Below are 26,688 nucleotides of genomic sequence, written 5' to 3'. Positions count from 1 at the left end.
GAGGCGGGCACCCGCGGGACGCCGCTCTCCGTGGGGAAGGGCCGCGGCTCCCCGGCGGTGCCGAGGGAGGAGGGGGCTGCCGTCGGGCTGGGGAGGAGGCGCGCCGGGGCGGGGAAGCGGGGCGGCAGTAGAGGCGCTGCGGGCTCCGCTGCGCCCGGCGGAGAGACGGCGCGACCGCCCCGGCGGCGGAGTGCGAGGATGAGCGGCGGGGATGGCGGAGGCCGGGCGGGCGCCATCAGCTACGCCCTGCCCTCCATCCCCTCCAACAAACTCCCGGATCTGCGTTTTATCAGCCGCGGCGCTTACGGCACCGTGTCCGCCGCCCGCCATGCCGACTGGAGGGTCCCGGTGGCCCTCAAATGCCTGCAGGGGCCGCTGCTAGACAGGTAACGGGGGGGGGCGGACACCGCCGGGGTGGTGGCCAGGGACCGAGCAGAGCACACCTCTCCCCTAAACCAAGCAGGGGGTCCCCCGCTCCTACACTGCCCAGGTCACTCGGTGAGGGCGTCCCGTCGGTGGGTAACGCAGCCACGGGTGGTGGAGCCCGGGCTGTGCGGGCATGGGCCGAGCTGCCGCGGCGGAGGTGCCGCCGTGGGTTTCTCCCGTTGGTGGCTCACGGACGGGGTGTCTTGGCAGGCAGCGTTGCTTTAAATCCAGGGGTAAAGGACGTCCCGCGGTGGGTGATTTAGCTTGAGCCACGAGAAAGCACGTACCAGCCCCGGAGCTTCCTCACTTTCGGTTATTGAAAATGGGTGGCTTCAGGCCCAGCGTGGCAGACACTAAGCAAGTTGCCGCTTTTGAAGGTTTTTTTCTTCTGCAACGTGCGCCTTGCTTCCCCCTCAGGGTGGGATTTGCACAGTTCGGCTTCGTTCTGGGTCTGTTGGTCGCTAAACGTTTTGCTGAATTATCACCAGGATACTAAAATACAGTGGTTACTGTAGATTCGTTCTTTACAGAGAGAAGACAAGGAATGTATTACTGTACCCACTAGAGATTGCATCTAGCTCCTAGAACAAGCTTCTCTGAGACAATACATGATAGTTTCCTTTTTTTGTTTCTTTGGTTGGTCTTTTTTGTCCCGGTTCTCACAGTACTGAGAGAAGTTAATTTAAAATAAAAGGCTTGTAGGCTCCCACATACAACTGATACTTTCCATTAGTTCTTCAACTATTAATCCTTGTGTTCCCAATTTTCCTGGGGCTCAAGTGACAAGTTTATTACAGGTGCTGTCACTCCATGTAAGGGGGAAGCAGGTAATAATTTTTCATCCATCTCTGTCTCATTCACTTCCTATAGTGCCAATTTTTTTATCTTACCAATGCAAACTTGCCTCTTCTTAAGGCTATCTGAAGCCTGCCTCTTACATCTTATCTAGGTGTCTTTAATCTTTACTGCCTCAGGTTTCTTTGATCTAGTATTAGCTATTTAGGCAGAATAGCTTCACTGAAAATAACAAGGCTTCTAGTCTTGTGACCTAGCGTGCTAGAATATAAGATAACTTGTTTTAAGCTATTTCACCTCTTATTCCCCAGGTGTGTATACACAAGCTTTATCTCTGAAATCTTGCCAAAATGAAATGGAATCTCAGTTATGTTTTTAAGCAGGAATACAATGTTCTCTGATAAGTTTATTGATGGGTTTTTTCTTTAATTTAAATGCCAGCTTAAATCCCTGCTAATCAGAACAATGTTTATCCTCCCAACTCAGATGGGAGAAAACAACAAATATTATTTTTAGCCTTGCAAGAATTTAGGTTAGCAACATCTAACCCATGAAATTATGATGAAAAGGGCAACTGAGGTAATCAAAATAATTTAGACGCCTACTGTACACCATGCAAAGCTTGGAAGCGCTCTAAGAAGACCAAAACCTGTAAGAAATGCGTTATACTGGTGTGTCTGCAGCAAGTGATTTGTCGGTTACATAGTAGGCAATATAAAATGCCACCCTGTAAATGCTGTCAAGAACCGGGAAGAGTTTGTGGTGCAGTTAATTCCTTAAACAGGAAGCCTGCATTGTGTTATCCCAGAACCTGGTGTGTGACCAGCCAAAAAAGCAAAGCTGGTTGGGAAGCTGTTGTAGGCTTGTACTGATTTAGGCATTACTCAATGCCCTCCTGGTATAGAGCAGACAAAGGTGAAGTGACTTACAGACACGGGAATAGACCTCACCATGTTGCAACTCTTTTCCAGGCTACAGCTGAATCCCATGCAGATATGCCTCACAGTCTGGGAAAACCCCTAGCTGTCTCAAACCTAGTCTTTTCTGGACAGGAAGAAGGGAAGGAGTTATGTCTTTGCCCCATGCTTTTCTTGAAGGCTGCCTTTTCACTTTGACCATTTCCTAGAGTTTCCTGTAACAGAAGCCTTTTTCCATCACATAGATAAGGACTAACAATTGCCCTTGATTTCACATCCTTCTAAGTTCAACGTTTTCCTGTCCTAAAAGCAGCAGGCTTTAGTTCTCCAGGCTTCCTCGTTTCCCCATGTGCCCTGATGGCCTTTTCTTTGTGAGGGCTAGATCTACGTTGATGGGTCCAGACTGACGTGAACTCTTTGGTGTCTGCCCTGGCTTGATGGATGCATGCCAGCTCTCACCCAGGAGGTGTATAAGCACATTAACATGGCACTGTACTTAGCAAATCACGATTGGCACAGCTCTGGTTTGTATGCAACCATGCCCTAAGCACAGCTGTATTGCTTTTAAATCAGACGGGCTCATATTCAAAGGATCAATCTTAGATGTGTTGTAAAAGTCCTGTACTTGCACCTATACCGATCTCCATTGGTATAAAATTAAATCTTTTTTTCTTAGAATTAACATATTCATGGTCCAAGTATTCTCACTGTCAGCAATCCTATTTTTTTCAAGAACATTTGAGATATAAGGCATTCCAAATAGTTTATCATTTTTAGGGATAGAACCATAATCAATCTTCACTAAAACTTGGGCTTCTCAAATCCACATGCTACAAGGTCTGAATTTGTAAAGATGCATCTAACTCACTTTTATGAGGAGGTTTGATGTAACAGAAAGCGTTCACACAGCCACATTCAGACATCCAAACAAGAGGCTGGTCCCTTCCTGCTTCCTGTGCAACCAGGGGATGTTTTTTTCCAGATGATGATTCAAAGCAGGGGCCCAATTTGAAGGAAAAATTTATGTGAAAACAAAACATAATTGGTAGTTCCTTTTCCTTCAGAAACTGAAGGTACATTTCTTTAGCCCATATTATTTTAGTGCACAATTTAAATGGTTGTAGAGTTAGGAGTATTAAAATCTCCGCTCAGTAGAAGATTAATATTGAGCCTCAGCGAAAACTTGGGGTTTGAAGATGGCCAGTAAAATAGGACAAGTATGGCTGGTTATTACTGTTACGGTTACACAGGGTGGTGGAAGTTGGAGTTCTGACTTTTTCCTTATTTAGTGGAAACATGGATTAAATGTGTGATGGAAGTAGAGATATTTGTGTGGTAAAAAAAACCTGGGGAAGCTATCTTGTATTTGCATTTGCAGATTCTAATTTGCCTTACAGTATCCTGTAATCAAAACAGCATAGTAAGAATAAAATGGTGAAAGGTGGTGGTACTGCGTATAGGTACATAATTTTTTAAAGATAACATAGTGAAACCAAGATTTGTTCTGAGTTTCATAGTACAGGTATGGTAATGTTTTTTGTTTGTTTGCTTGCTTTTAAGTGATAGAAGCCACCTTCTAAAAGAAGCAGAGATATTACACAAAGCCAGGTTTAGTTACATTCTGCCAATTTTGGGAATTTGCAACGAGCCTGAATTTCTGGGGATAGTAACAGAATATATGACAAATGGGTCATTAAACCAGCTTTTACATGGGGTAAGTGTACTTACAGTCTTAAATACAATGCCTGGTTGTTTTGAATAGATTGTGATTTCCATACTTGAAGTAATATAGTAAAGTGTATTATTAATAATATTTCAAATCAAAGGACAGTCATTATCGCTAGTAGTTTTTGGTGCTCAGATGGATTTTCTGTACCCCAAAAAGACAACAAAACTCAGCAGACTTTAGTTCTATTACACTTTTCCTTTTAATGTCATAACCTATAACTGGCTTCATGTTGAATTATTATATACAATCACTTTTCAAACCTCTGCTGTTCTCAAATTAGAAGCTTAAATACTTATGCTTACTTCAACCTGGGTTTCAGAATTATTGCCAATGTAAACATCACACAAAGATAAGTATTTTTTCCCTGAATATGAATCTTTATTAAAATAAAATGAAGACAGAGATGGCTATTTCTACCAGATGATACTCTCAGGAGTAAGTTCTCCTGTGCTGAACTCTCAGCTGCTCCAATTAACTTGGTCTGAGCATCCAGTGTTGCTACTGTAAAGCTACTGCATTTGTGTCTCAACAGCACTGCAGTCTCTTTTGTACCTTTAATCAGTACATGTTTTATGCCTTAGAGAGCTCAGCTGTGTTTTTCATAAAGGCATTGGTGTCAATGTAACTTTTAAGATGCCAGTTGAGTTTTACTGCCTTTTTCTTGGTGTATTAATATTTACAAAGGTAGTTGTGGTTTTTTTTCCTTGCTGTATTAATATTTATAAAGGTAGTATTTTGCACTTAGTTTCACCACAGCCTCTTTTTTTCCCCCAGTGTCAGTCGAAGATATGATTCTTACCGTCCTTTGTGTAGTATTCATAATCTGTGGGTTGCAAGTTTCATACAGGAGTTCATCTGCAAATCATACTTTCATATGAATGAGTAATGTAGTAAGTGTAATACATCATCTATAGCAGTTATGAACTATTACATGAATGCTAGGGAATGGAAACATAACACTGCATGATTAACATTTATGTATTTGTTTTAACAGCTAACCGGTCTTAATGCTTAGTTACAATTTTTTAAGGAGTTCATATAATGTATGTTTTAAAAGTTTACTGCTTGTCCAAGTTACTTTCTTCGTATTATAAAAGTCTTTGTGTTGTGTTGTTAGATAAGGATGGAGGATTATATTCTGGTTTTGTGGTTTTATCTTGGCAGAAAGATCTATATCCTAACATTCCCTGGTGCCTGAGATTCCGCATTCTTTATGAAATTGCATTGGGAGTAAACTATTTACACAACATGAATCCTCCACTGCTGCACCATGACTTGAAAACCCAGAATATTTTGCTGGATGATGAGTTTCATGTCAAGGTAGAGTTATTTAATTCTTATATTCTTCAGCATCCAGAATGAGCAAAAGTGTTTGAATTATTGTAGAGGAAGAAGAGTGAGGATGCAGCCATACAGAGGGGTTGTAATTGTATGCCAGATGTTTTCTTCTATCCTTGCAGACAGAACTTTTGAGTTTTTCTTTTGAAAATTCTCCTTTGCTCAAATGTGGATTCTATCCATCTGAAACGATGGGAAAGCCAGAATTCAGGCTGTTTCTGCTATAGCAGTAGGTGATACTCAGTAGCAGTGACACTCTCGTATGACAGCCTTCCAAGGGTAGCTCCATCTGGCCCTTTCGTGAGAAGAAAATAGAAAGTGTTCCTGTCTGAGGTACTCAGACAAGTTAGTTCTGGGGGACAGTAGGTCAAATTCAAATGTTAATACCCCATTTTATATTTATCATGCAATATGTACATATATGTTCTGTTAGCATAGTATGAGAACATGTAAAACTTAACTGAAATCTGTAACATGTTGGCAGATGGCTTTTGTGAAGCACCAAAGAGCAAACATACATGGAGAAGTAACATTAGTTTAAAACTTTAATTCTGCCTTTTAAAATAGCACTTCCATGATATGAAAAAGGCACTAAAAGTGCATCTAACGGAATGGTTAGGTGCTTCCGTAATTGCAAGAGTCACAGGGACTTTTTGTAAAAGATCCTCTATTTTTAAAATTGATAGGCTAGAATATACTGTTCAAGTAAATAAGAAATAAGAGATATTTTACACTTAGTTTATATTTGAATGGCAAATGCTTCGGTTCTTACTGAGATATGAATCTATTTGTGAGTCCTTTGAGCAAAGATCAGAGATCCAGAGCTGATTTCCTTTTTCTCCATTGCAAGCACATTTTTCTTGGCAGCACGGTGCCTTACGTAGCTTTGTCTCCACTCACACCCTTAGCAGGTCATACCTCCTCCCACTCGCTTGTGCTGGTATTGCCATCTCTCAAGCTTCCTGATAAACCTGACTGGCGAACTGGTCCAAGTAATTTTTTTATCCATTCTCTTTTTAATCCCAAAGAGCATTAGTGTGGTCCCGTGCTCTGCCTGACCACATCTAAACAGCTGCTTTGATGGAGCAACTGAAGGGAAGAGGTTAACTCTTGCCTATCTGCCCTGCCTCCTGTAAAGAGTCTCTGGAAGACTGTCCTTAGAGGGTTCAAGTGGGTTTTTTTGGGGTGAAGCAAGATTGTCTAAATTAGGACAACTGTCAGGAAACACAAGGAAGGTCATCATGCATGCCAAATAGAACAATTATTGCATTGGTATAAAAGTGATACCATTCATAGGGTGCTTCTGGCTGTCCCAGCTACTGAACGAGCAAGATAATGTGACTTCCTACAGTGAGGAAGGCTTGATGAGAATGAGTTGTAGAGTAAAAAAGGTTATTTTTCACTGTGGATGTCGACTGTATGTTTTCCTGAAAGCTTATTTCTGTTATCTTAGTTGCCACAATGCTTGCAGAGCCATCTTTGTTGAAAATGTTTTCACTGTCACACAAATGTTGAACAAGTGCAGAGCTCGTAGTTAGCTGCTTATCTGTCTCCCTTGTATGCCAGACACTGCAACTCAGCCAGAAGGTGAGTTATGGCTGTGTGTCTCCCTACTAGTAACCTAGTTTGACATCTTGCACCCTGGCTTGTAGATGTCTGAGAATGTAAACTGCAGTCAATTAATTCTTTATGTGGAGGAACTGTAAACTCTATAGGAAAGGACAAGGCCCCAGAGTGCACGATAAAGAAAATATTCAGCACAGAATTTCAGAATATCAAATGAATTAATGGAAGATTAATATTTCATTGATTTGGGGGTGAGGTGGAGTACCCCAAAGTTTTCTTGTGAAAGCAACTGTCTTGGAATACCTGCAACCTAAGTTACATAGAGCTATTATGATTTATACTGAATTTGTGCTTTCTTCACAACAAGGGAGCTAGAAGTACTCAATGATTTTTTTTGTTTGCTTTTTTTAACAAAGGAAAGTTATTTTCTTTATACAGAACAGACTTTCATAGCAGATTCCCCAGCCATATGATATATGAGTCCTTCCTCAAAAGAACAACAGGATAGGGCAGGGCTATAGGGATAGCATGAGTCATGACCTGGAATGCTTTCTGGACTGAAGCCAGTGTTTACTGTTGCTAGGACGACCCACATACTTTTTGTGTGTTAGGTTAAGGACTTTAAGTGACCCGTTCTTTTGGGCATATTTCTGGAATTTCTAACAATGGTCAGCCAATAATTCCAGTTTTTCTTCTCAGAACAACTGATTTGTCCTTTCCAGATTGCAGATTTTGGCATGTCAAAATGGCGTGTCATTTCCATGTCGCAATCACGAAGTGAAACTTCTTTGCCAGAAGGAGGGACAATTATCTACATGCCACCTGAAAATTACAATCCCAGTCAGAAAACCCGTGCAAGTGTGAAACACGATATCTACAGGTAACTTGTGGTGTTCTCAAGTGATCTTTGCAATTTGAATTCATATTTGATTTACTGAACTTAGATTTTAACATATTCTCAGCAATTTTATTATTTTTGGTAGTAGCACTATCATAGGTGTATAAACAAAATGAATTGGGGAAAAAAAAGAATTAATTGGTAGCTGGATTTAATGACTCATTTCTTTAGGAAACACCATGACAAGTGTAATGCTCCAGAAATTAAGTTAGAACTACAGAAACAGACAGAGGAGGCTGGTTTCTATAAATGAGTGTACACATACAGACAGTGTAGGGAAGGAAAAAAGCTCTTCACACAGCTTGATGCACATACCCTTGTAATTTGTGCAGATCAGTTAATATAAATTGCAGAATATACTTGGGGGAAAGAAAAAAACATAGTTTTGGGAAGAAGTTAGGAAAAAAACAGGGTAATGGGGTTGGAGGAAGTATTTACAGAGATCTCCTTAAGGAATAATTTACTTTATGAAAGTTGAGGTAGATCTGTGTCAGTTCTGAGTAGTAGAAGTAACAGAACAGGAAGGAGTAGAGTGGTGGAGACCCATCTAACAAAACATCAATTGCTCTTAGGATATTAGTTACAATTAGTTAATCTGAAAAGGCTTCGAGAGCTCAAGGATTATTTGAACAATCATGGAGGTAACTGTCCTGTTGTTGTGGTTTAACCCCGTCCGGCAACCAAGCACCACACAGCCGCTTGCTCACTTCCCCCCCACCCAGAGGGATGGGAAGAAGGATTGGAAGAAGGATCGGAAAGGAATGTAAAACTTCCAGGGTTGAGATAAGAACAATTTAATAGGTAAACAAAAAGCTGCGCACACAAGCAAAGTAAACCAAGGAATTCATTCACTGCTTCCCGTGGGCAGGCAGGTGTTCAGCCATCCCCAGGAAAGCCGGGCTCCATCACACGTAACGGTTACTCAGGAAGACAAACACATCATGCCAAATGTACCCCCCTTCCTTTTTCTTCCCCCAGTTTATATACTCAGCATGACGCCATATGGTATGGAATACCTTTTGGGCTAGCTTGGGTCACCTGTCCTGGCTGTGTACCCCCCAAATTTCCTGTGTCCCTCCAGCCCTCATGCTGGCAGGGCCCAAGGAACTGAAAAAGTCCTGGATTCAATTTGAACATCACCCAGCAACAACTAAAAACATCAGTGTACCATCAACATTGTTCCCACACCACAGCAAAAACACAGCACTGCACCAGCTACTAAGAAGAAAATTAACTATCCCAGCTGAAACCAGGACACCTGTGTAAAAGGAGATTAAGGAGGCATGAAGAGGCATATCTCTGTGACAAAGTCCATCTCTCTATTGCACTCTACCACCTTTACCTTCAGCTTTGACAGGGTTGTATTTTGGTGAGAGATGTATCAGTTTCAGAGTGTCTTCCTGACTTCCAGGGAGACCACTATTTCTCTTTAATTATCCCTTACTCTTAAGGGTCACACAAAGTTCCTGGACTTTCCTGTCTAAAGAATAGAGATGGTAGCATACCTGCTTTCCTCGCCCTTTGATGAGAAAATCTGGACTAGGAAGACATTGAAAAGGAGTAGTGTATATTGTGTAACATACAGAAAGTATGGCTGGTGGCTTAATGACTGAGTGGAGATGAGGAAGACGAATGTTTAAAGAAAAAAAAAATGTGTGCAGAAGAATAGCAACCAAATGAAAGAAAATAAGAGAGAAAAGATCAGTAGAAGGGCTTAGAAAACTGATGAATTAGGAAGAAAAGAGATTATCTGAGAAGAAAGAAACTGAGACATCATAAAGAGGGAAGGCAGTTCAAGGCAGGAAGACGTGAAGGAAACGACCACCAGAAAGGTCACGCAGGAAGATCTGTGCTCCGGATCATAAGGAGATGCTATGAAGCAGAAATAAGAAGGGAAAACACAAACAGAAAATCAGCAGGAGTTGGTATGCTGCAGTGTTGTAGAATTAAGAAGACAGTCTTTAGTTGTAGAGAGATTCTAAACTGAATTAAAGGTTGGATGTCTGATTAATTGTCCACAGCAGATGCAGCTGAATGTTGTTGAGATATCAAAGTTAATCTGTGAGGAAGGATCTTTCTTAAAGAAAAAAATTGTTCACACAACAGTCAAGCAGCATCAACTTTTACTGCCAAAAAAATCAGTCTGCATGAATTCTCAGGAATGCATCAAAAGCAGGCTTTCTAACAAGGAGGACTGCTTTTATTAGAAGTTACCTGAATAAATTTTATCAGGGGTGGATGTTAAAATATGAATGGAATAAGTAGTTAGGAAAGCTCAATTTATATGATTAATTTTAAGCATCACTTACTTTATTCTTCCTTAATTGTTTTGATTCTTCCTAATTGGTAGCTGTTGGATGATATCATGCTTAGAGGCAGTTACATGTAACCTATATGCAAAATTTTGTACTTCTTAGTGGTGCAGGAAAACACTATCTTTGTGCAGTTATTTGAGTAGTTCAGCAAACATTTATTCTGATAAGTGTTAATTCTTTAGCAAAAAAATAATTCTTTGCATAATTTCATTTGTATTGCTTCTGTGCAAATTGGATTTCAATTTTTTTCAAGTAAAATGTTTAAAACTTTTAAATCCATTTTAAAATTGATTTACTGGAAACAATAAGGGAGTAGAGGTAAGTTTACAAGGGTATGTTTGACATTGGAAATTAGGTTCTTATGCAGTGAAATATTTTTGCTCTCTCATTTTAGTTTTAGAACTACTGGTGTTATTCCTGACACCAAATTCCTATTCTTAAATAGGAAAGCCAGATTTGAAGGTTTTACATCACTGTATTTCTTTTTATTTATCTTAACTGCATTGATTTTTTTTTATAAACAAATTCAATGCTCGGCAGTCCTGGGTTAATGGTTGGACTTGATGATCTTAAAGGTCTTTTCCAACCTAAATGATTCTATGATTCTATTTAAATGAAATAATCTGATCTTATTTAAATTACAAAGTTGCTTAAACTTACGGGGTTTTTTTACATATCCTGATGACTGAAGAGAGTGACTAGTCTACTAAAGGTGGAGCAGGTTTGTTTTCACTGAACCAGTTCCCATTCATGTTGAGGTGAATGGAAAAAAATGTCACTGGTTTGAGTAAGGAGATGTGCGTTCAGTCTCCTAGCTGTAGTTCAGGGTGGTGTTCTTGAAAGTCTTTTTTGTGAAGTGAATGCTGTGTGTAAGTGACATCTCTCCTTATAGAGAAGATTGCATATGTTGAAAGCATGTATATCTGTGGGGGAAGGTGGAGGGTGCTTCCCGAGTGCAAGTCTTTATCTTACCTGACTGACTTTGTGTTGGGGTAGAAGTGTGGGTGAAAGCCATCCTCCCTGCTGGTACCCTGCTTCCCGTGGGAATGTCAGAGTGTCCATCTGGACTGGGGAGATGCCACAGTATTGCAGTTAGGACAGAGCAGCCGGGACTCTGGAGCACACTTTAATTTGCATACTGACATTTAAACTGCATATACGTAATTCACAATGTATTAATAGAGCAGAGCTAATACAGATTTGGAATAGGAATTTACATGCCATGTACTTTTTCTGTACTTATTATTAATTACTTATAGTTGAAGCCACTGGTTAAAATTCCTGCTAGTTTCCATATATTCAGGTCATCATTGTAGTTAGCTATAGTCAGTTCTATGCATGTATGCAGGATCATTTTAGCAAAATGTTTTTAGTAAAATGTAAAGCTGGGCAAACTGTGTTAAGTGTGAGTAATCAAAATCGTAGAGTAGTTTGGGTTGGAAGGGACTTTTAAAGATCATCTAGTTCCAACCCCTTGCCATGGGCAGGGACACCTTCCACCAGACCAGGCTGCCCAAAGCCCCATCCAGCCTGGCCTGGAGCACTTCCAGGGATGGGGCATCCACAGCTGCTCTGGACAACCCCTGCCAGGGGCTCACCGCCCTCACAGTTCAGAATTTCTTCCTAATATCGAATCTAAATCTACCCTCTTTCAGTTTAATCTGAAATAACTTCTACACTTTTTATACTTTAAACAGTTATGCAATTATTATGTGGGAAGTGATGTCAAGGAAACAGCCATTTGAAGGTAAGGTCATGTCTTCCTTTAATTTATTTTTCCAGCTTTACTTACAGGCTAAACCTGAGACCTGGTACCTGGGAACTTCATTTTAGGGGTTAATTCTAATGATTCAACTTGTAAGCTTGTTGAAGAACACTTTGAGTTACTTTTCAAATGAGAGTTTTTCTGTATTTTTTTTTAAATTAGTGTTGTTCAATAAATTAAAATAATCTTTTTAAATAAAAAAGTATAGTCTTATTTTGGCGATGTATAAATACTATGTCTGCAAACTAAATTATTCCTCCTATAGTAAGCTATTTATATTGCATATATTTCTAATGACTGTATGATGTCTATTTTGACAGAAGTTATAAACCCCTTGCAGATAATGTATAGTGTGTCACAAGGACAGCGACTAGACTTAAGTGAAGAAAGTTTGTCAATGGACATTCCTCATCGAGTGCTCATCATCAGATTGATAGAAAGTGGATGGGCACAAAACCCAGATGAAAGACCATCGTTCTTAAGTGAGTTTACATTTCATAATAAGAAAATATTTGTAAATTGCCAGATTTCTGTTGAACATGGTACTTACAGAGCAAGATTACAGTCACAAAAGGGAATGTTAAAAGTGTCAAGAGATAGTATGTGCTCAGTTTTGCATATGATAAGGTGCTTGTCTGCTTCCACCACATCTAGAAACAAACTTTTATGAATGGAACTATGTGTGTGCCGTAAAACCAAGTTGTTAGAGATGACAAATGCAAAAGACTCCAGCTAATTTACCTGTACAAAAGCAGCATGCTTTTTTTAATTACTTGGACTTGGGGGTTTTTTGTTTATTGTTGAAGGGAACTTTTTTTTTTTTTTTTTAAGAAGGGAAGTGTAGAATGAGTACTGTGAGATTTGTAAGCAAGCTGGCAAACACACCAACAAAACATTGCATATCAGATAAACTATACTGACTTCATCCTGTGTTTGCATCTTGGTATAGATCTTTTTCACTGAGAGTTTATATTTGATTGCTCCACTGTCCAGATTGAACAGGTACTGGATGAACCCACTTAACTTTCTCTTTCCATCTTTCCTTTGTTCAGCTTTTTGTCCATGAGACCAAATATAGATACTTCCAACCATTTTTACAGTGGATTGCAGAATTTAGAGAATAAGACTGAAGTGTGAGCTTGTAGACATTAGTGTAGTGTGAACTAGAAAAGTTCTGTTTTGCTTTTTGCAAACCTGTGTTTCTTGCACTTAACTGACATATTTGGTGTGTGTTGAGTCCAAATTTATCCTGTGTAACAATTTCTCCTCAAAATGCTTAATTCTGTGGTTACTTTTGGTTCTTCTTTGGCCATTGCATAAAGGTAATTCCATCAATATTGGCAGAAAATGATTAAACTGTGAAATTTGCTCTTGCAAGTGTTGCTATCATCACATATATCAGTGTAGTGAAGCCAACAGTGGTTCCTCCACCTGCATTGCTGTGCTTGTTTAATTTGCATGTGCTTTAAAATCTTCCTTCCTTCTCCTTTAGAAAACGTGAACCTAATTCTGTAGGGAAAACTGGATCACCCTGGAGAGGCAAAAATGTAGACGGAAAGTATTCAAATTTAGAACAGTACAAATTGCTCTGGCTTAAACAATTCTGTCTTTTAAATTTCTCACTGGTTAGGTTGAAGATGCAATGACCAAACCTGAAATATCAGGGTTTCTTTGTTGGTTCTTGTGGGTTTATGGTTTATTTTGATTTTGGATTTTTTGATGTTATGAGTAGAGAGGTCCACAATCTTAAAGTTACATCTGTAGCTTTGGTGAACAGAAATTTGTTTACTATTTTGAAAGCCTTTATAGGCATACTCCTTTGAGTGGGAAATTGTTAGAAAATTGCTGTTCAGATAGCTTAGAAATGTTTTTGACTCCATTTTTTGGGATCAGTTTGGCAAAAGACAAAATGGAGGCACATCTAAACACATACAGCATCTTCATGTTGCGTTTACAGTCCAAAATGATTTACATGACCTTTTTTGAGGCGTTCTTATTTCTGCATTAAGAACATTTTGAAATGTCAGGTTATGTTTGTGTGAGTCCGGTTTGTGTGATTTTAAGTTGTGGATTATTTTTTTCCCAAACAAGGAAATATAACCATTTATAATATTTTTCTAAAATGACAAAGGATAGACACATCATAATATTTATTTATGTATTCTCATTTTCTTTTGACAGTTAAGCAAAGCAAAATAGCAATCAAAGTCTGTGGTCATGTTGAAGGGCTAATTACCTGGGATGTGAGCTAACTTGGGTTCTGTTACTAGTGCTGCGTCTGTAGTAAGATGTCTTTGAAGAAAACATGCATTGCTTTCTCCTCTACTTTACTATCACAAAAAGAAAGAGGAAGTTGCAGAACTGTTGCAAATTAAGGGAAGTAAAGCTCACTGGGAAATTTTGCAATTACCGTAGTACAGGGCAGAGAAAACCAAAACACCAGACCTCCCCTTTTGTTAAATAAACTTTAAATGGAAAACCTCGGTTAACCTGTCTGTTCTCCTTATAAAGAAGAGATAACAACTACTTATCCCCATGTTTCTGCATGTACTTGGAATATGTACCTACAGTTTAATTATAATCAACAAGAATTAGCAGTGCTAGTATTTCAGTGTGGAAAATGGATTGCCAAACCTGTAAAACTCTGTTTTAGTCAAGAAAATAAGAATTCCAGTATTGAATGTATATCTTGAAGATGCTAGTGGAAAAAAGTTAATACAGGAGAAGAGAGGTAAAATTGTAGTAAAAAATAAAAATATGTTAATAAGGATGCAGTGTGACAGAATGCTAGCATGGTTAACAGGTTTTGATGAATCGGCAGAATCCATAGAAATGCAATAGAATTGAGCTATGCCATTACCCTTTCTTGAGGTTTTGTTGTATCTGAGCACAGTTTCAAAGAAAACATTTTTATAACACAGTCATCTCAACATTTGAAATATTTATCTTTATAAACCTTTAAACACTGGAAAGCAAGGGAGCATAGCACAGGTTGTAACTTACTTCTTGGACTGTCATGTGCTTCCCTATGTGAGCAGATGATTTTAGCTTCTCTGAATTGCTGCCTTTGGTGAAAACAAGGACAGTATCATTTGGATTCATTGGATGTGATAGGTCAGTGCCTTGACTGTCCCATCTTCTCTGGCCCTGCCTCACAGCATCTGTTCTGGATATTGCTGTAGTAAGGGTTTGTTTGTTTATTTTTCTCATGTAGATCTTTAATACCTCTGGTGGAGTGGGAAGACCGTGACCCACACTGAGGTATTGTGCTGCTTGGTCCCATTTAGCTAATCAAGCTTGTTGGGTCTACCTTGAAACATGGCAAACCCACCAATCTATCCATTACAGCAATGTAAGACTTGCTGTCTGGCACAGTCCCAGATCTCTTGTGATACTGAGTGCCGAGGTGGCCAGATCAGCACAGGGTTTATTTTGGTGATGTGAAACTGTTCTAACAGGTGAAAGCAAGAAACTTCTGTTTAGCAGCATAAGTGGTTTGATGTGTATCAACAGATAAATTACTTTTGTAAATGTAAGAAAGTACCTTTAGCAAAATGAAAACTTAATTTCCACTTTAAATCAGTCAGCAAAATACTATTTTTTTTTTAATAGAATGTTTAATAGACCTTGAGCCAGTCCTGCGAACATTTGATGAAATAGCTATGTTGGAAGCAGTAATTCTGTTAAAAAGATCAAAGGTAAGTGGCTTTTGTTACAGTCATGAGTTGGTCAAATAAATTGGTAATATTTGTTTGCTAAAAGAAATGTACTCTCCTTTGTCATTTATTCAATCTTGTATCTGGCTGAAGCATGCGTTTGTATAAAGCTATCATCTTGTCTTATAGCAGAAATTTAATACAAGTAAATATATCTCTTCCAGTCACTGTATGAATCACGATGTATTTACAAGAGTGGAAAGCAAGCAGATGTGGAGCAGGTATCTCTAAATATACCTCTGAATCCCCAAGAGGTAAATATTTTATGTATTGCATTCAGTATGTCAGCATCATTAAAGATCCTGAGAGCTTAAGGGAGGGTTAACTTAGTAAGGAGGAATCGTTCTGCAGTTTACTTTCCTGTGCAGTCAGGAAAGGCATAAAGTGCATTAGTTGAGCTGGGATGTAACAAATGCATAGCTATATAGGTTAAAATAGTAAGGGGTGGGTAAGCAGAAATAAGAAGGGCGTGTTTGGTATATTCTCTAGATGTGGGAAAGCCAGCGCTTTGAGAAGGAATGCAGCACACAATGTCTGCAACTTGTAAGAGATTGTCTTCTGCTCCCTTACACCTCTGCGGAGCTTGATTACATAGGGTCATATAGATTTGCTTTTATATTTCAATTCTTAGTGCTTCTGATTTTGGTTCTTACTAATGGTTAAACTCGTATATGAAATTGCTGTCAGCTATGGAATAACACAAGTATTAGGATTACACGATTTCTTCTGCTTTACTGCATTTTAATTGTGCTGTCTATTGAGCAGGGAAAACAGTGATGGGAAAGTACTCTGTAAAAAACCTGCAACTTTGTATTTATTTAATGTGCCTTTTCAATATACAACTGGAATCATTCCAGGAAACACATTCTGGCTCCATACAGTGTGATGCACTTCCCCTTCGAAGCATCTCTCCAGATATATCAAGATTCAAGTCGGTTCCCAAGTGCAATATCCTGTCATCAGGTAGAGATACTCATGAGTTTAAGTTTAAGTTGCAATTGCAACTTTACCCTCCCGCTGTGTCATGGCATTTGCATAGTAGAAAGTTGGATCTCCGTATGTCAGAAGAGAGATGTGTTTTGTAAACATAGTGCTCTGGGTAAAAAACTAGAGTATTTGAGCTCTGATTTTCTGTTTCTGTCACTTGAGCAATCCCCACAGCTCACAGCTTCAGTTTTCCCATTCATGGTCATGAGTGCAGAGATAGCATTTACTTGTCCCTTCAGACTTCAGGCAGTTTAGTTAACCATTTGTGAATTAATTATAAAGATAAAAAGGCTAAAACATTTTGAGGCACTCTTAAAGATACATAAACTGAAAGTTTTTAATGCAGCCCAGCCTCTCAATCATTTTTAATTCCATTTTTAAAAATGCTTTAATAATTAGATTCCTTGCAAAAATACCTGCACAGACCTTTCATAGCTGTCACCTTTTCTGAACAAAAGTTGGGAAAATTCTGAGACAAAACGCCATTTTAAGGTTTTGCTGACATCAGAAGACAGAAAAATGCAATGAGACCCAGCTGGAATAGCAATACATTGTGAAACTAAAACTGCACTTAAGTTTCTTCTCTTGAAAGAACACAAACGTATATTTCAAAAGAATGGATATCCTTTGACTTTGCAGGGAGCAGTGGTGTGAAAGCAGACAAGGCACTTGACTTCTGCTGTAAGTAGGGCATCAAAAAGTGTGCTGAGGTGCTGCAGGCAGGTTTTTTTCTAGCCCCTGTTTGAACATGTCCACAATTCTGGACTTGTACTCAATGTACTAGAGAGATATGTAATTTTTCTTCCTTGGAATTCCTGCTGTATTTACGAAGCTTAAGGAATTTGAGTTACTGGGGAAAATGGCAGAAAGCAAGTGCAGTGTACTTCAGCTGTACCTCAACCCAAGCATTTATAGCATAAAAATCTTAAAGATGAAGAATAACTTTTGGCTACCAAGCTTAATAGGAATGTTGTGATGAATTTTAGAAAATGTAATATTGGCTTGAAAATGAGCATGGTCTCTAAGTGTAATGAGATAAGATAATGATAAATATTAGCCCTTCTTGCTGCTGGTTCCTATTAAAAATTGTCGTGTTTACCTGTGGAAGTCATTGATGACATTGTGGTGGTACAACTATCTGACTGATCAGTTGGTGATCTTTGTGTGGAGTCACTGCTTAGACTTTGTTGTATGTGTGTATAGATAATGTAAAGCTTGTGAAAAAAGTGCCTACACTATTTTATGTCTATCTATCTATCTATATACACTATATGTAGTATATACTACTACAGAAGAAGTGTTTGTTATTTCTTTGCCAATATCTATGTCAGGTAGTTATATAACAGAAAGCAAAACCGACATTCCTCTTACTTTTCAAAATCAGATGCAATTGTTTCAGGTGAAAATCTGTTCCCAGGTAGCTGTTGGTAAGAGATGCATTTGGCATGGCACCAAGGCAGGAGTTAATACTATAGATTTTAGTTTAGTTGTTTTTTCCACCAATCCAATTAGAAATTTTTTTCAGAAACTTGCTCCTCCAGAGTTAAGACTTTTCTTCTAACTTCCAGCCTCCCTTTTCCTCTTTTTTTTTTTTTTCCTTTCCTCTTCCCTAGCAAGCTTATACATGCACTTTGCTTGGGCATTTTTTTAAGGTTTAAATAGATCTTTCCCCTCTTCTCCCATTATTTTTTTTCTGATATAGAGAGTAATTCTTTAATACACTTTGTCTTGCTAGACAAACAGGATACACTCTTTTGAAGTCCATTTCTTAAATAAGCTTCTTCATTCTCCTGGTATCCTACTACTCCTTGTGCATGTTCTAACTGAAGTCATTGAACCGTTACCAGACCTCTGTACTTAGTATCCTGAAAGAATGGTGACAAAAGTTTTCTGTCTCAGAAACCCCTGTACTTTATATACCTTAGAATTTTATTTCTCCTTTCTCACAAGATCCTTCATTACATAATAATCTACCTAGGGTTTTTTTCCTTATCTCAATTCCAAACGATTAGCCCCAGCTTGAAGCAGAAAGTCTGGATCTCATATTTTTGCTACTGAATTTCCACTTCAACTAGGTTCTTTCTGAGTAACTTGGATCAACCTGTTCTTTCTGAATAACATCTGCAAATCTAATTAGCATGTTTCTGTTTGAGGGAGCTGGAGTTGTTTAATCTGGGAAAAGGAGGCTCAGGGGAGCCCTTATCGTTCTCTACAACTACCTGAAAGGGGGCTGTAGCAAAGTGTGTGTTGGAGTCTTCTCCCATGTAACAATCGGTAGGATGAGAGGAAACAGCTCAAGTTGTGCCAGGGAAGTTTTAGATTGGATATTAGGAAAAATTCCTTCAACAAAAGGGTTGTCAAGCATTGGAACAGGCTGCCAGGGAAGTGTTTGAGTCACCATCCCTGGAGGTATTTAAAAGATGTGTAGATGTGGCACTTAGGGATGTTGTTTAGTGGTGGAATTGGCAGTCTTAGGTTTACGGTTGGACTTGATGATCTTAAAGGTCTTTTCAAACGTAAAAGATTCTGTGATTCTATGATAGTACTTTTTATGCTATGGTCTCTGATCAAGGTCATTCTACCATACTAGTATAATCCCAGTAGTTTTGTCTGTAATGTTATTAAAAATCTGCGTGTGCCTAGAGATCTACAACAATCTATCCCAGCAGAGCTGTTTAAAATCCTTTTCTGAAATGATCTTTCACTCAGTGGTTGTCTCCTAATCCTTTCTCATTCATGCAGTAGATAACATATGCTGCTTCACACTACAGAGAAAGTTCTGCCCAGCTTTCTCTCCCTTTCGTGAAATAAAGTACTAGTTACTATGAGTTCTAGTGCACTGTTTTTTAAATAATGAGAGTGTCATTTCATTCACGTTATCCTATTCCTGATCCATGTACTTATAGCCATATTCTTCTACAGGTCAACACTGATCTAGGAATACACCTTCAGGTTCCCCCATTGGACAGGTACCTGTAAATCCCAAGTTGTCCATAGAGTTACCTCTTCTTATTGTGTCTTTAGATGTTCATCTGGATTCATACATTTGCATCTCTGGTTTTTAGTTAACTCTGAAGCTCTTTATCAAATGACACTGTGAAAGTCTGTAACGAAAACTGTATGCAGAATTAGGCATATGTCCTGCAGTTTGTTGCTTATCAGCTATTTGTCATCTCCTCCTTAAGTAATTCCTACTGCTGTTTTCATATCCATCATCTTTTTCTGCTATATAAAAAAAATCCTAAAAATAGAAACTATTAAGTTTTTCTCCCTTCCTTTGCACAAGTTTACGTGAAGCTTTCTTGAAGTCATCTGCAGTTTTGACAGACTACCAAAAGCTTCCACTGGCCTCCCACTGAATGTTACAGTTGCTTTTCATGTTCTTTCCCTCCACCTGAAAATAAAAGAAATATTTCCACCTTGATTACACTGCCAAACTTCATCAGTCTGCTTTCATGCTGACTCCTAGCTGCCTCTCCAAAAACTTGAAGGAGTTTTGTTCTTCCAGTCCCTGCAAAAATTTTCTGTCAGAGCTATTTTTTTAAAGGTCACATCTACCAGATTTATCCTCTCAATGTTCTTTTAAAACAAAAAAAAAATGCCCAAACCCATGGTCAGGGCCTGGTTAAAAGATAAGGGACATGAATGTACTCAGAACCTGAGTGTAAGGAATAATGTGTTGTATCTGATGTGAATTTAGGTTGTTTATTACTTGTTTTATAGAGTTCCTCTAAATAGTCTCCGATGGCTGTATTTTATTTCAACATAGAATTAATACAGCTCACTCTCCCCTTCCCCCCCCCCCCCTTTTTTTTTTGTTTTAAGATGGAAATTCTGAAGGTCTACAGTCTCTCAGCCGTCAGAGCACAGATGAAAATATCTCTGTAACTCAGAGTGCCAAACTTCTTGTGCATCCATACGATTATTTTCCCTTGCCAGAAAAGAGTATTTCAGATGCCTCAAATTCTGCATCACATATGCTGCGGACATCACCAGTTTCTTCAGGTACAGCAAACACTGATTTAATTCCAAGACCCACAATAAGTGTCCTAATGTCAAATAAATGTTTGTATGAAATGCAAACTGGTACTGTTGTTCATCTGTAAAATGGAAACAAAGCATTTTACAAATTAAGAATGCAGGTAATTCTGTCCTTGTAGCCTTATATTGCAAAGTAAAACCAACATAAAGTGCGGCACCTTTTCACTGTGTGAATCCTCAACTTGAGGAAAACACACAGGAAACTAGTGTTATTTTCAGTAAAATTGAATAAAAGTGCACTTGGAAAGTGAAGTTACCACCTCTGTCTTTTTAGTACCAGGTTGGGCTGAACCCTGGAACAGGTTGCCCACAGAGGCTGTAGAAGTCCCATCATTTGGAGACACTCAAGGTTCAGCTGGTCAGGGCCCTGAGCAACCAGAGTTATCATTGAAGTTGCCCCACCTTTGTCATTTATCTGAGGCCATTATACCAGATGACCTCCTTGAGGCTTCCTTCCAACCTAAATTATTCTGTGATTCTATGATAAAACAAACACTAACCACCAAATCTGAGAAACTGGAACATTTTAAATGTGGAATATAATAGTGAAATCTTAAAAGCATGGTTAGTAGTCTAGTGTATTTCTGACCAACTTTTTTTCCGAACAAGTTTTAAACAGCTCTTTCTCAGCTTGTTCTTTGTTCTATGGCACTATCTGTTGACAGAAATTTACAATACTTTTTTTTTTTTTTCAATCCTCTTCAATCTCAGATTTTGTTTTGGAAACCATACAACAGAATGTAGCTCATCAGTGGATCCAAAGTAAAAGAGAGGAAATTATCGATCAGATGACTGAAGCATGTTTGAATCAGTCACTGGATGCTCTTCTTTCAAGATTTTTACTCATGAAAGAAGACTATGAACTTATAAGCACCAAACCTACAAGGACATCAAAAGTACGACAACTGCTTGATACCTCAGATAGCCAAGGAGAGGAATTTGCCAGAATTATAATACAAAAGTTGAAAGATAACAAACAGCTAGGACTTCAACCTTATCCAGATGTATCTAATTCTCTAAGACTGCATCTTTAAATTTATTCTTTCTATATGAAACCATGTGAATATTTTTCTTACAACACAATTCGTGTTTCTGTATAGTAGTTTTATATCTGTACTGCTTTGTCTTTATTGTGCCTTTGCTGAGTCTCAGAAATGACACTGAGTTCGTCTAGACTGCATTTGGTGAGTTACCAATTAGTCAGTTGGAGTGCGGTCATAAAGCCAAACACCTGACACTTGTTGCCTCAATTCATAGAAGTATTTTGTTTATACATGACAAATAAATGTTTCCTGTTTTACACATTTTCTCTTTATACCTATTGTCATGTTAAGAAGGGGGTTTTCCTCCAATCCCTTCTATTTGATCAGCCTGTCAGTTTCCCAAGGAAGATGAGACCCTTGCGTCTGACCAGCCTGTCCACCACCTGTGTCTTGACAGCCCACTGTATTGGAGAGTGATGTGAGTAACCTGTTCAGGGACCCCTGCTGACAGCATCACTGAGTAAAATCCCTTATAACAACTACTCAAATCCCTGGAGATTCATAAAAAATGAATTTCAGCTGAAGATTTTTGTTATACAAAATGCAAGTTTGTGACAGAATAAGGTTCCAAGTTTGCCGGTGATAATACCCTGACTGCAAAGCAAGCAGCGAGCTTAAAACAACACACTAATAACAGCTGGCATGAGTCAGTCATAGAATAAAGTTCTTACCTGTCAGGTGTCCCTATGGGGGAGAAGACAGGTTCAGCCCATCAACTGATCCCAGAAGTTACGATGGAGCTTTCCCTAACTTCTCCCCTCCTTTGCTTACTTTTTATACTTCACAGTACATTGCTTATTCATCAGACACAGGATTGGTTACAAGTTTCTCACTTCTAACACAAATTAGTACGCAACCTCAGATAGCACTGCTAAAGTTCTTCACTAACTATGCATGCTGCTCAAGCAGGATTTTGCGCTCTTTTTGAGGGGGCTATTTGAGTTGGATGTCGTGATTTCCCAGTGCCACAATAACCTTTGTCCTGTTTTCAACTAATTTTCTGTGGATTGCAACACCTTATCAGCTTGGCCAGAACTTTCTCACTTGGAGGCTTCTTTCTCCATAATTTAGATAACAGTGTTCTTTTCCCCAATCTGTTACTTGTTTCCTAAGGTTGACTCCCTTGATTAGAAGTCCTTTCATTCATTATTTTTGATGACTTTAGAGGGTGTCAGCTTGACCTTATCTTTGTGCACAGAAACGTTTAACATATAAACACTAAATCAGAGTTTGGTAATTTGGGAGTTTAGACAGCAATTCCCCCCTTTTGGATTTATTTCAGTCCAGGACCAGTTCATTTTCTTTAGGTTTAGGTGGAGCTTGAGTGACACTGGTCATACATATTTTTGGTACTGATTGGTACACGTGCCCAGTGACGTGTGGTAGTACCTTGGAGGCAGGTAATTTTGGGATGGAGGTGTGCATTGGTATTACAGTGAGATTATCGCATCAGAGGAACACAATTTCACCACAAACGTTGACTTAGCAGTGGACATCTCATCGGCTGCATAGTTCCATCAAGTTCCCATTCCAGCAGGGAGTACAAAGACCCTGGCCACAGTGTCTCTGCTCCACTCCACCCTCCGTTACCCCTATCAGCATGTGCTGAGCTGGCAGGGTGTGCTGCTTAGGGAGCCGCGGTAAAGTAGATTCCGTGTGTGCCAACCATCCTGAAAGTGATAGCTGTATTTTACCCTAAAAAAAAGCCTTCTGTAATACTATGCCTCTATTAGGTCCCAGGTTTCTCTAATTGCCCTGTCAAAGTAATTTTCCCACAGCCCTGATTAAGCAACATGGTGCTCAGTCTCTGCTCTTCCAGCAGAGAACACATTCCTGCAAAGCAATTCTGTTGCCAAAATGTTTCTTTATGTATTATAATGTATGTAACCACAGACTAGCAGGCAGCTGGAATTGTGCAGTCTTTTCAGGAGGACTTTGAGAGCTCTCAGGGATAAATAATCATCCTTCATAGATAAAAGTAAAGCAACTCGGAGGCCATTTATTCCAAATACTTGTCATATACTTGCTTTGAATAGTGTTTTTAAAAAGCACAGCCATTTCTGTGTAAACATTAATTGTAGACCTGCCTTTATCACAAAAAGCATGTTTTTACAAGATGTTACTTTAAAAGGAAGAAATAGGAGGAGCACTGACAACAGAAAGGTTTGAATTGTTTTTATTATTGCTTTGGGTCACTGTGGGTTACAGCATGGAACGTACAACATGATGCAACCCTCCTGCTTGTTTTCCAGTTGGAATGCTGAGGCTGATTGGAAGGGTATCTGTGTTTGAATTCAATGATTTCTCTTTCCTGTCAATCCACTTTCCTGGATTAGTAGCCCATTCTGACGAAGTCCTGTTACCTGACGCCTTCAACTCAGTCCAGTGTCTTAGGACTCTTGATCTGCTGTTATCAGCTCCTTCCACATGCCCTTTGACATACCAATACAAATTTTTGCCTTACTATTGGCCTTGTTCATGAAAAACAGAAATCCCACGTTAATGTTCTTGCATTTGTTAACTTTTTGCTCTGCCCAGAGGACTTTATTTTCTGGATATTTACCTGTTTTGGTAGCTATTTTGCTGTATACCACACTGCCTTTCTAAAAGTACTTTATAGACGGGGCAACATATTGTTTCAGAAGACAAAGCAGAATACATTGGGTAAGTAATTTCTTTCTTTGCTTCTTTTTTGTCTTAGAAGTATTTTTTAAAGCTTATTTAGTTAAAATAAGACCTTATTTTTACACATATTTTATATTTATATACAATTTATACAAATATAACAAATTTATATTTATACACAGATCAGATCAGCCTGTTTTGTGTATGTGTCATGTCACAAATTATTAGAAAAGCCACAGATATATAATTCTCTGGTTAATAAAAATAACTGAGTTGATAAATATTTAATAGTGAGTATTTAAAAGAAAATATATCAAAAAAATAAAGGAAACTGAAAAAATATTAGATTGTTTGAAATGAAATAATACCTAGGATTTTCAGTTAACTACCACTCTTTTCAAATTTAGCCACTCTAAAAATCTTTCTGGTTTGGCAGGTTATGCCAGAAGTATAAAGGTCTTCCTTGTGTACAGTGTTAGTAAAGTCTGATTGTGGCTTTCTAAATTAACAAGAAGGAGTTAGACTGCATTTTTTTCACATTAACATCTGGGAAAGTGGTGTTGTTGATTTCAGTGACACATGGATGAAGGATTTGGTTTTGATTTCCCAACCTTCCTTTTGTCTTATGCTATCACAACTTTCTAAGGAACAGAGAGCAGCTGCTATGTAAGCTGCCTGCTTCTGCCTGCTAATGACCTCAGCTGAGGTTGATTGAACAAACCACATGCCAGGAGACTCTGGGATCTTCTTTCCTGAAAGCTTTCATTGATTTTAATATTCATGCTACTGCAATAAAAGTAGCAGCTAAAGGCAAGGCTAAACCAAGAATAAGAGTAGAGGATATTCATTTTAGTGTTAACCTACCCGTCCTGGTGAAACAGGTGTATGCTTATTTAGAGCAGCAGCTAGAGAGTCACTATTCAATTACAGCAGCCTTTCTGCTAAATGAAGCAAAGATCCACCTACCCTCTGGTAAGCTGCTACCTTCTCTTTTTAATACCTTTCTTAGATTTGGACTACAGTGGCTTCTCTTTCAAATATCCTTTATGATTTCCCTTAGGGTGGGAATGGAGTGCTGGGTGTGGAGCAAGTCCCTCCTATGGGAAAACGAGCCTCTGACCACAGTACTGCAATTGGAGCATGCAAAGCATTAATTGAATGAACACTTTTATAAACATAAAGTTTAAACACCAAAAGGAAATATGCTTGTTTCCTACTGAGTGGGATATGTTTTCTTCAGAGGAGATCAAAGTGGAGTTGTTGTTGTTGTTTCGTTATTTTATTATTATTGCTAAGAGTGTTTTGTTTTATGCTGTTCCTTCATAATGCATAATCTTGCTTTGTTTGCTTGATCTTTCTAAAAGAAAAAATGCTCATTTCCTACTAAGGAGGATATGTTTTCTTCAGAGGAGATCAAAGTGGATTTGTTGTTGTTGTTTGGTTATTTTATTATTATTGATAAGAGTGTTTTATGCTGATCCTTCATAATGCATGATTTTGTTTTGTTTGCTTGATCTCTCTCACTGGAAAATGTTCAACAGTATAATCTGCCATGAATACTCCCTTTAAGACCTGACAATGCTCATGCTCAGCAATGGTGTTTTGAGGTTTGATATACACATTTTTGATCATGTTGAAAACTGCTGGCTCATATGATTTCATGTTCCAGTAACTATTATATGGTTGTATATGGTTGGGTTTTGGGGGGTATTTCGGTCAATTTGCTACCTGCAGGAGAAAATTCCCCAGGGAGTGTACTTGGAGAAAATAAGAGATTGCTTGTGACTTTTAAAATTAGTTTCTACACTTATATTGATTTCTAATACATAATTAAAATATGCTAGATTTTGGTTTTAAATATAATCTTTAATGTCATTAATTTTCTAACTGAAACTAGAAAACATTAGGGGTTTATCATTTTTATTGTCTGGTTTTACTTTGCTATATGTGGCAGTAGAAACTCACTGCCACAATCACCTAAAGAAAAGTCCATGAAATTATCTGAAATAATATTAAGGAGTAAATTCAATGTCCAGCATGTTCCAACATCTTTGATAGGAGATGACTTTCTAAATGCCCTCAGTTTCCAAGGGAATCTGCTGAAGGGAACAATATTTGGTCTCTGAGAGAGATTCTCTGATTTATTTACTAGTTCTTCTTGAATGAAAAACTGAGAATTTCAAAATGTCCTAACAAATAGAGGCAGCTTGGTCCCTCAATAAGTCTATGGAGCAGTTCATAAGATGTCACACTTCCATAAACCCCGACCAAGCCTTGCTTAATCATTTGGCAAAAGTTAATTACCTCCTCAAGGAGGAGGCAATCACTCATGAGGCTGTAGATCCCTGAAGGATGGGCAGCGTCTGAGAAAATCCTGCCCTGCCAAACCAGTCCTGCACTAATTTATGCAAGAATTGTTTTTGATTTCAACTCTGGTTTTCAACTACTATCAAGCTGTTCCTTTATCCTTCACTTTTCTGTATGACTTCTGGCAGTGGCTTGACTAAAAAATGAGCTACTGGGAATT

The 26,688-nt window shown here is 38.7% G+C and overlaps 1 protein-coding gene across 1 annotated transcript; it reads left to right on the top strand.

Annotated features, from left to right (window-relative positions):
* The first annotated feature begins 10 nt into the window (after nucleotides 1-10).
* On the top strand, nucleotides 11-21,797 carry RIPK2 (receptor interacting serine/threonine kinase 2). Its single transcript, XM_056332577.1, has 11 exons — nucleotides 11-386; nucleotides 3,699-3,852; nucleotides 5,032-5,187; nucleotides 7,494-7,651; nucleotides 11,682-11,731; nucleotides 12,070-12,231; nucleotides 15,362-15,447; nucleotides 15,630-15,719; nucleotides 16,323-16,428; nucleotides 20,278-20,457; nucleotides 21,205-21,797. Exons 1-11 carry the CDS (start codon nucleotides 199-201, stop codon nucleotides 21,525-21,527), a joined length of 1,653 nt encoding a protein of 550 aa, XP_056188552.1. The 5' UTR covers nucleotides 11-198; the 3' UTR covers nucleotides 21,528-21,797.
* The last annotated feature ends 4,891 nt before the right edge of the window (nucleotides 21,798-26,688 follow it).

The sequence above is a fragment of the Falco biarmicus genome, chromosome 3 (assembly GCF_023638135.1).
Source record: "Falco biarmicus isolate bFalBia1 chromosome 3, bFalBia1.pri, whole genome shotgun sequence".
Taxonomy (NCBI): domain Eukaryota; kingdom Metazoa; phylum Chordata; class Aves; order Falconiformes; family Falconidae; genus Falco; species Falco biarmicus.
The sequence above is the reverse complement of the archived record's forward strand: the minus strand, read 5'-3'. Positions and strand labels throughout refer to the sequence as shown.

Excerpts from the sequence above, each read along its gene's own strand:
- RIPK2 (XM_056332577.1), top strand. The coding sequence starts at position 199 with ATGAGCGGCGGGGATGGCGGAGGCCGGGCGGGCGCCATCAGCTACGCC. Across the intron at positions 16,429-20,277 it reads GTGCAATATCCTGTCATCAG|ATGGAAATTCTGAAGGTCTA; the intron begins GTAGAGATACTC and ends TTTTGTTTTAAG. Across the intron at positions 20,458-21,204 it reads GACATCACCAGTTTCTTCAG|ATTTTGTTTTGGAAACCATA; the intron begins GTACAGCAAACA and ends CTTCAATCTCAG.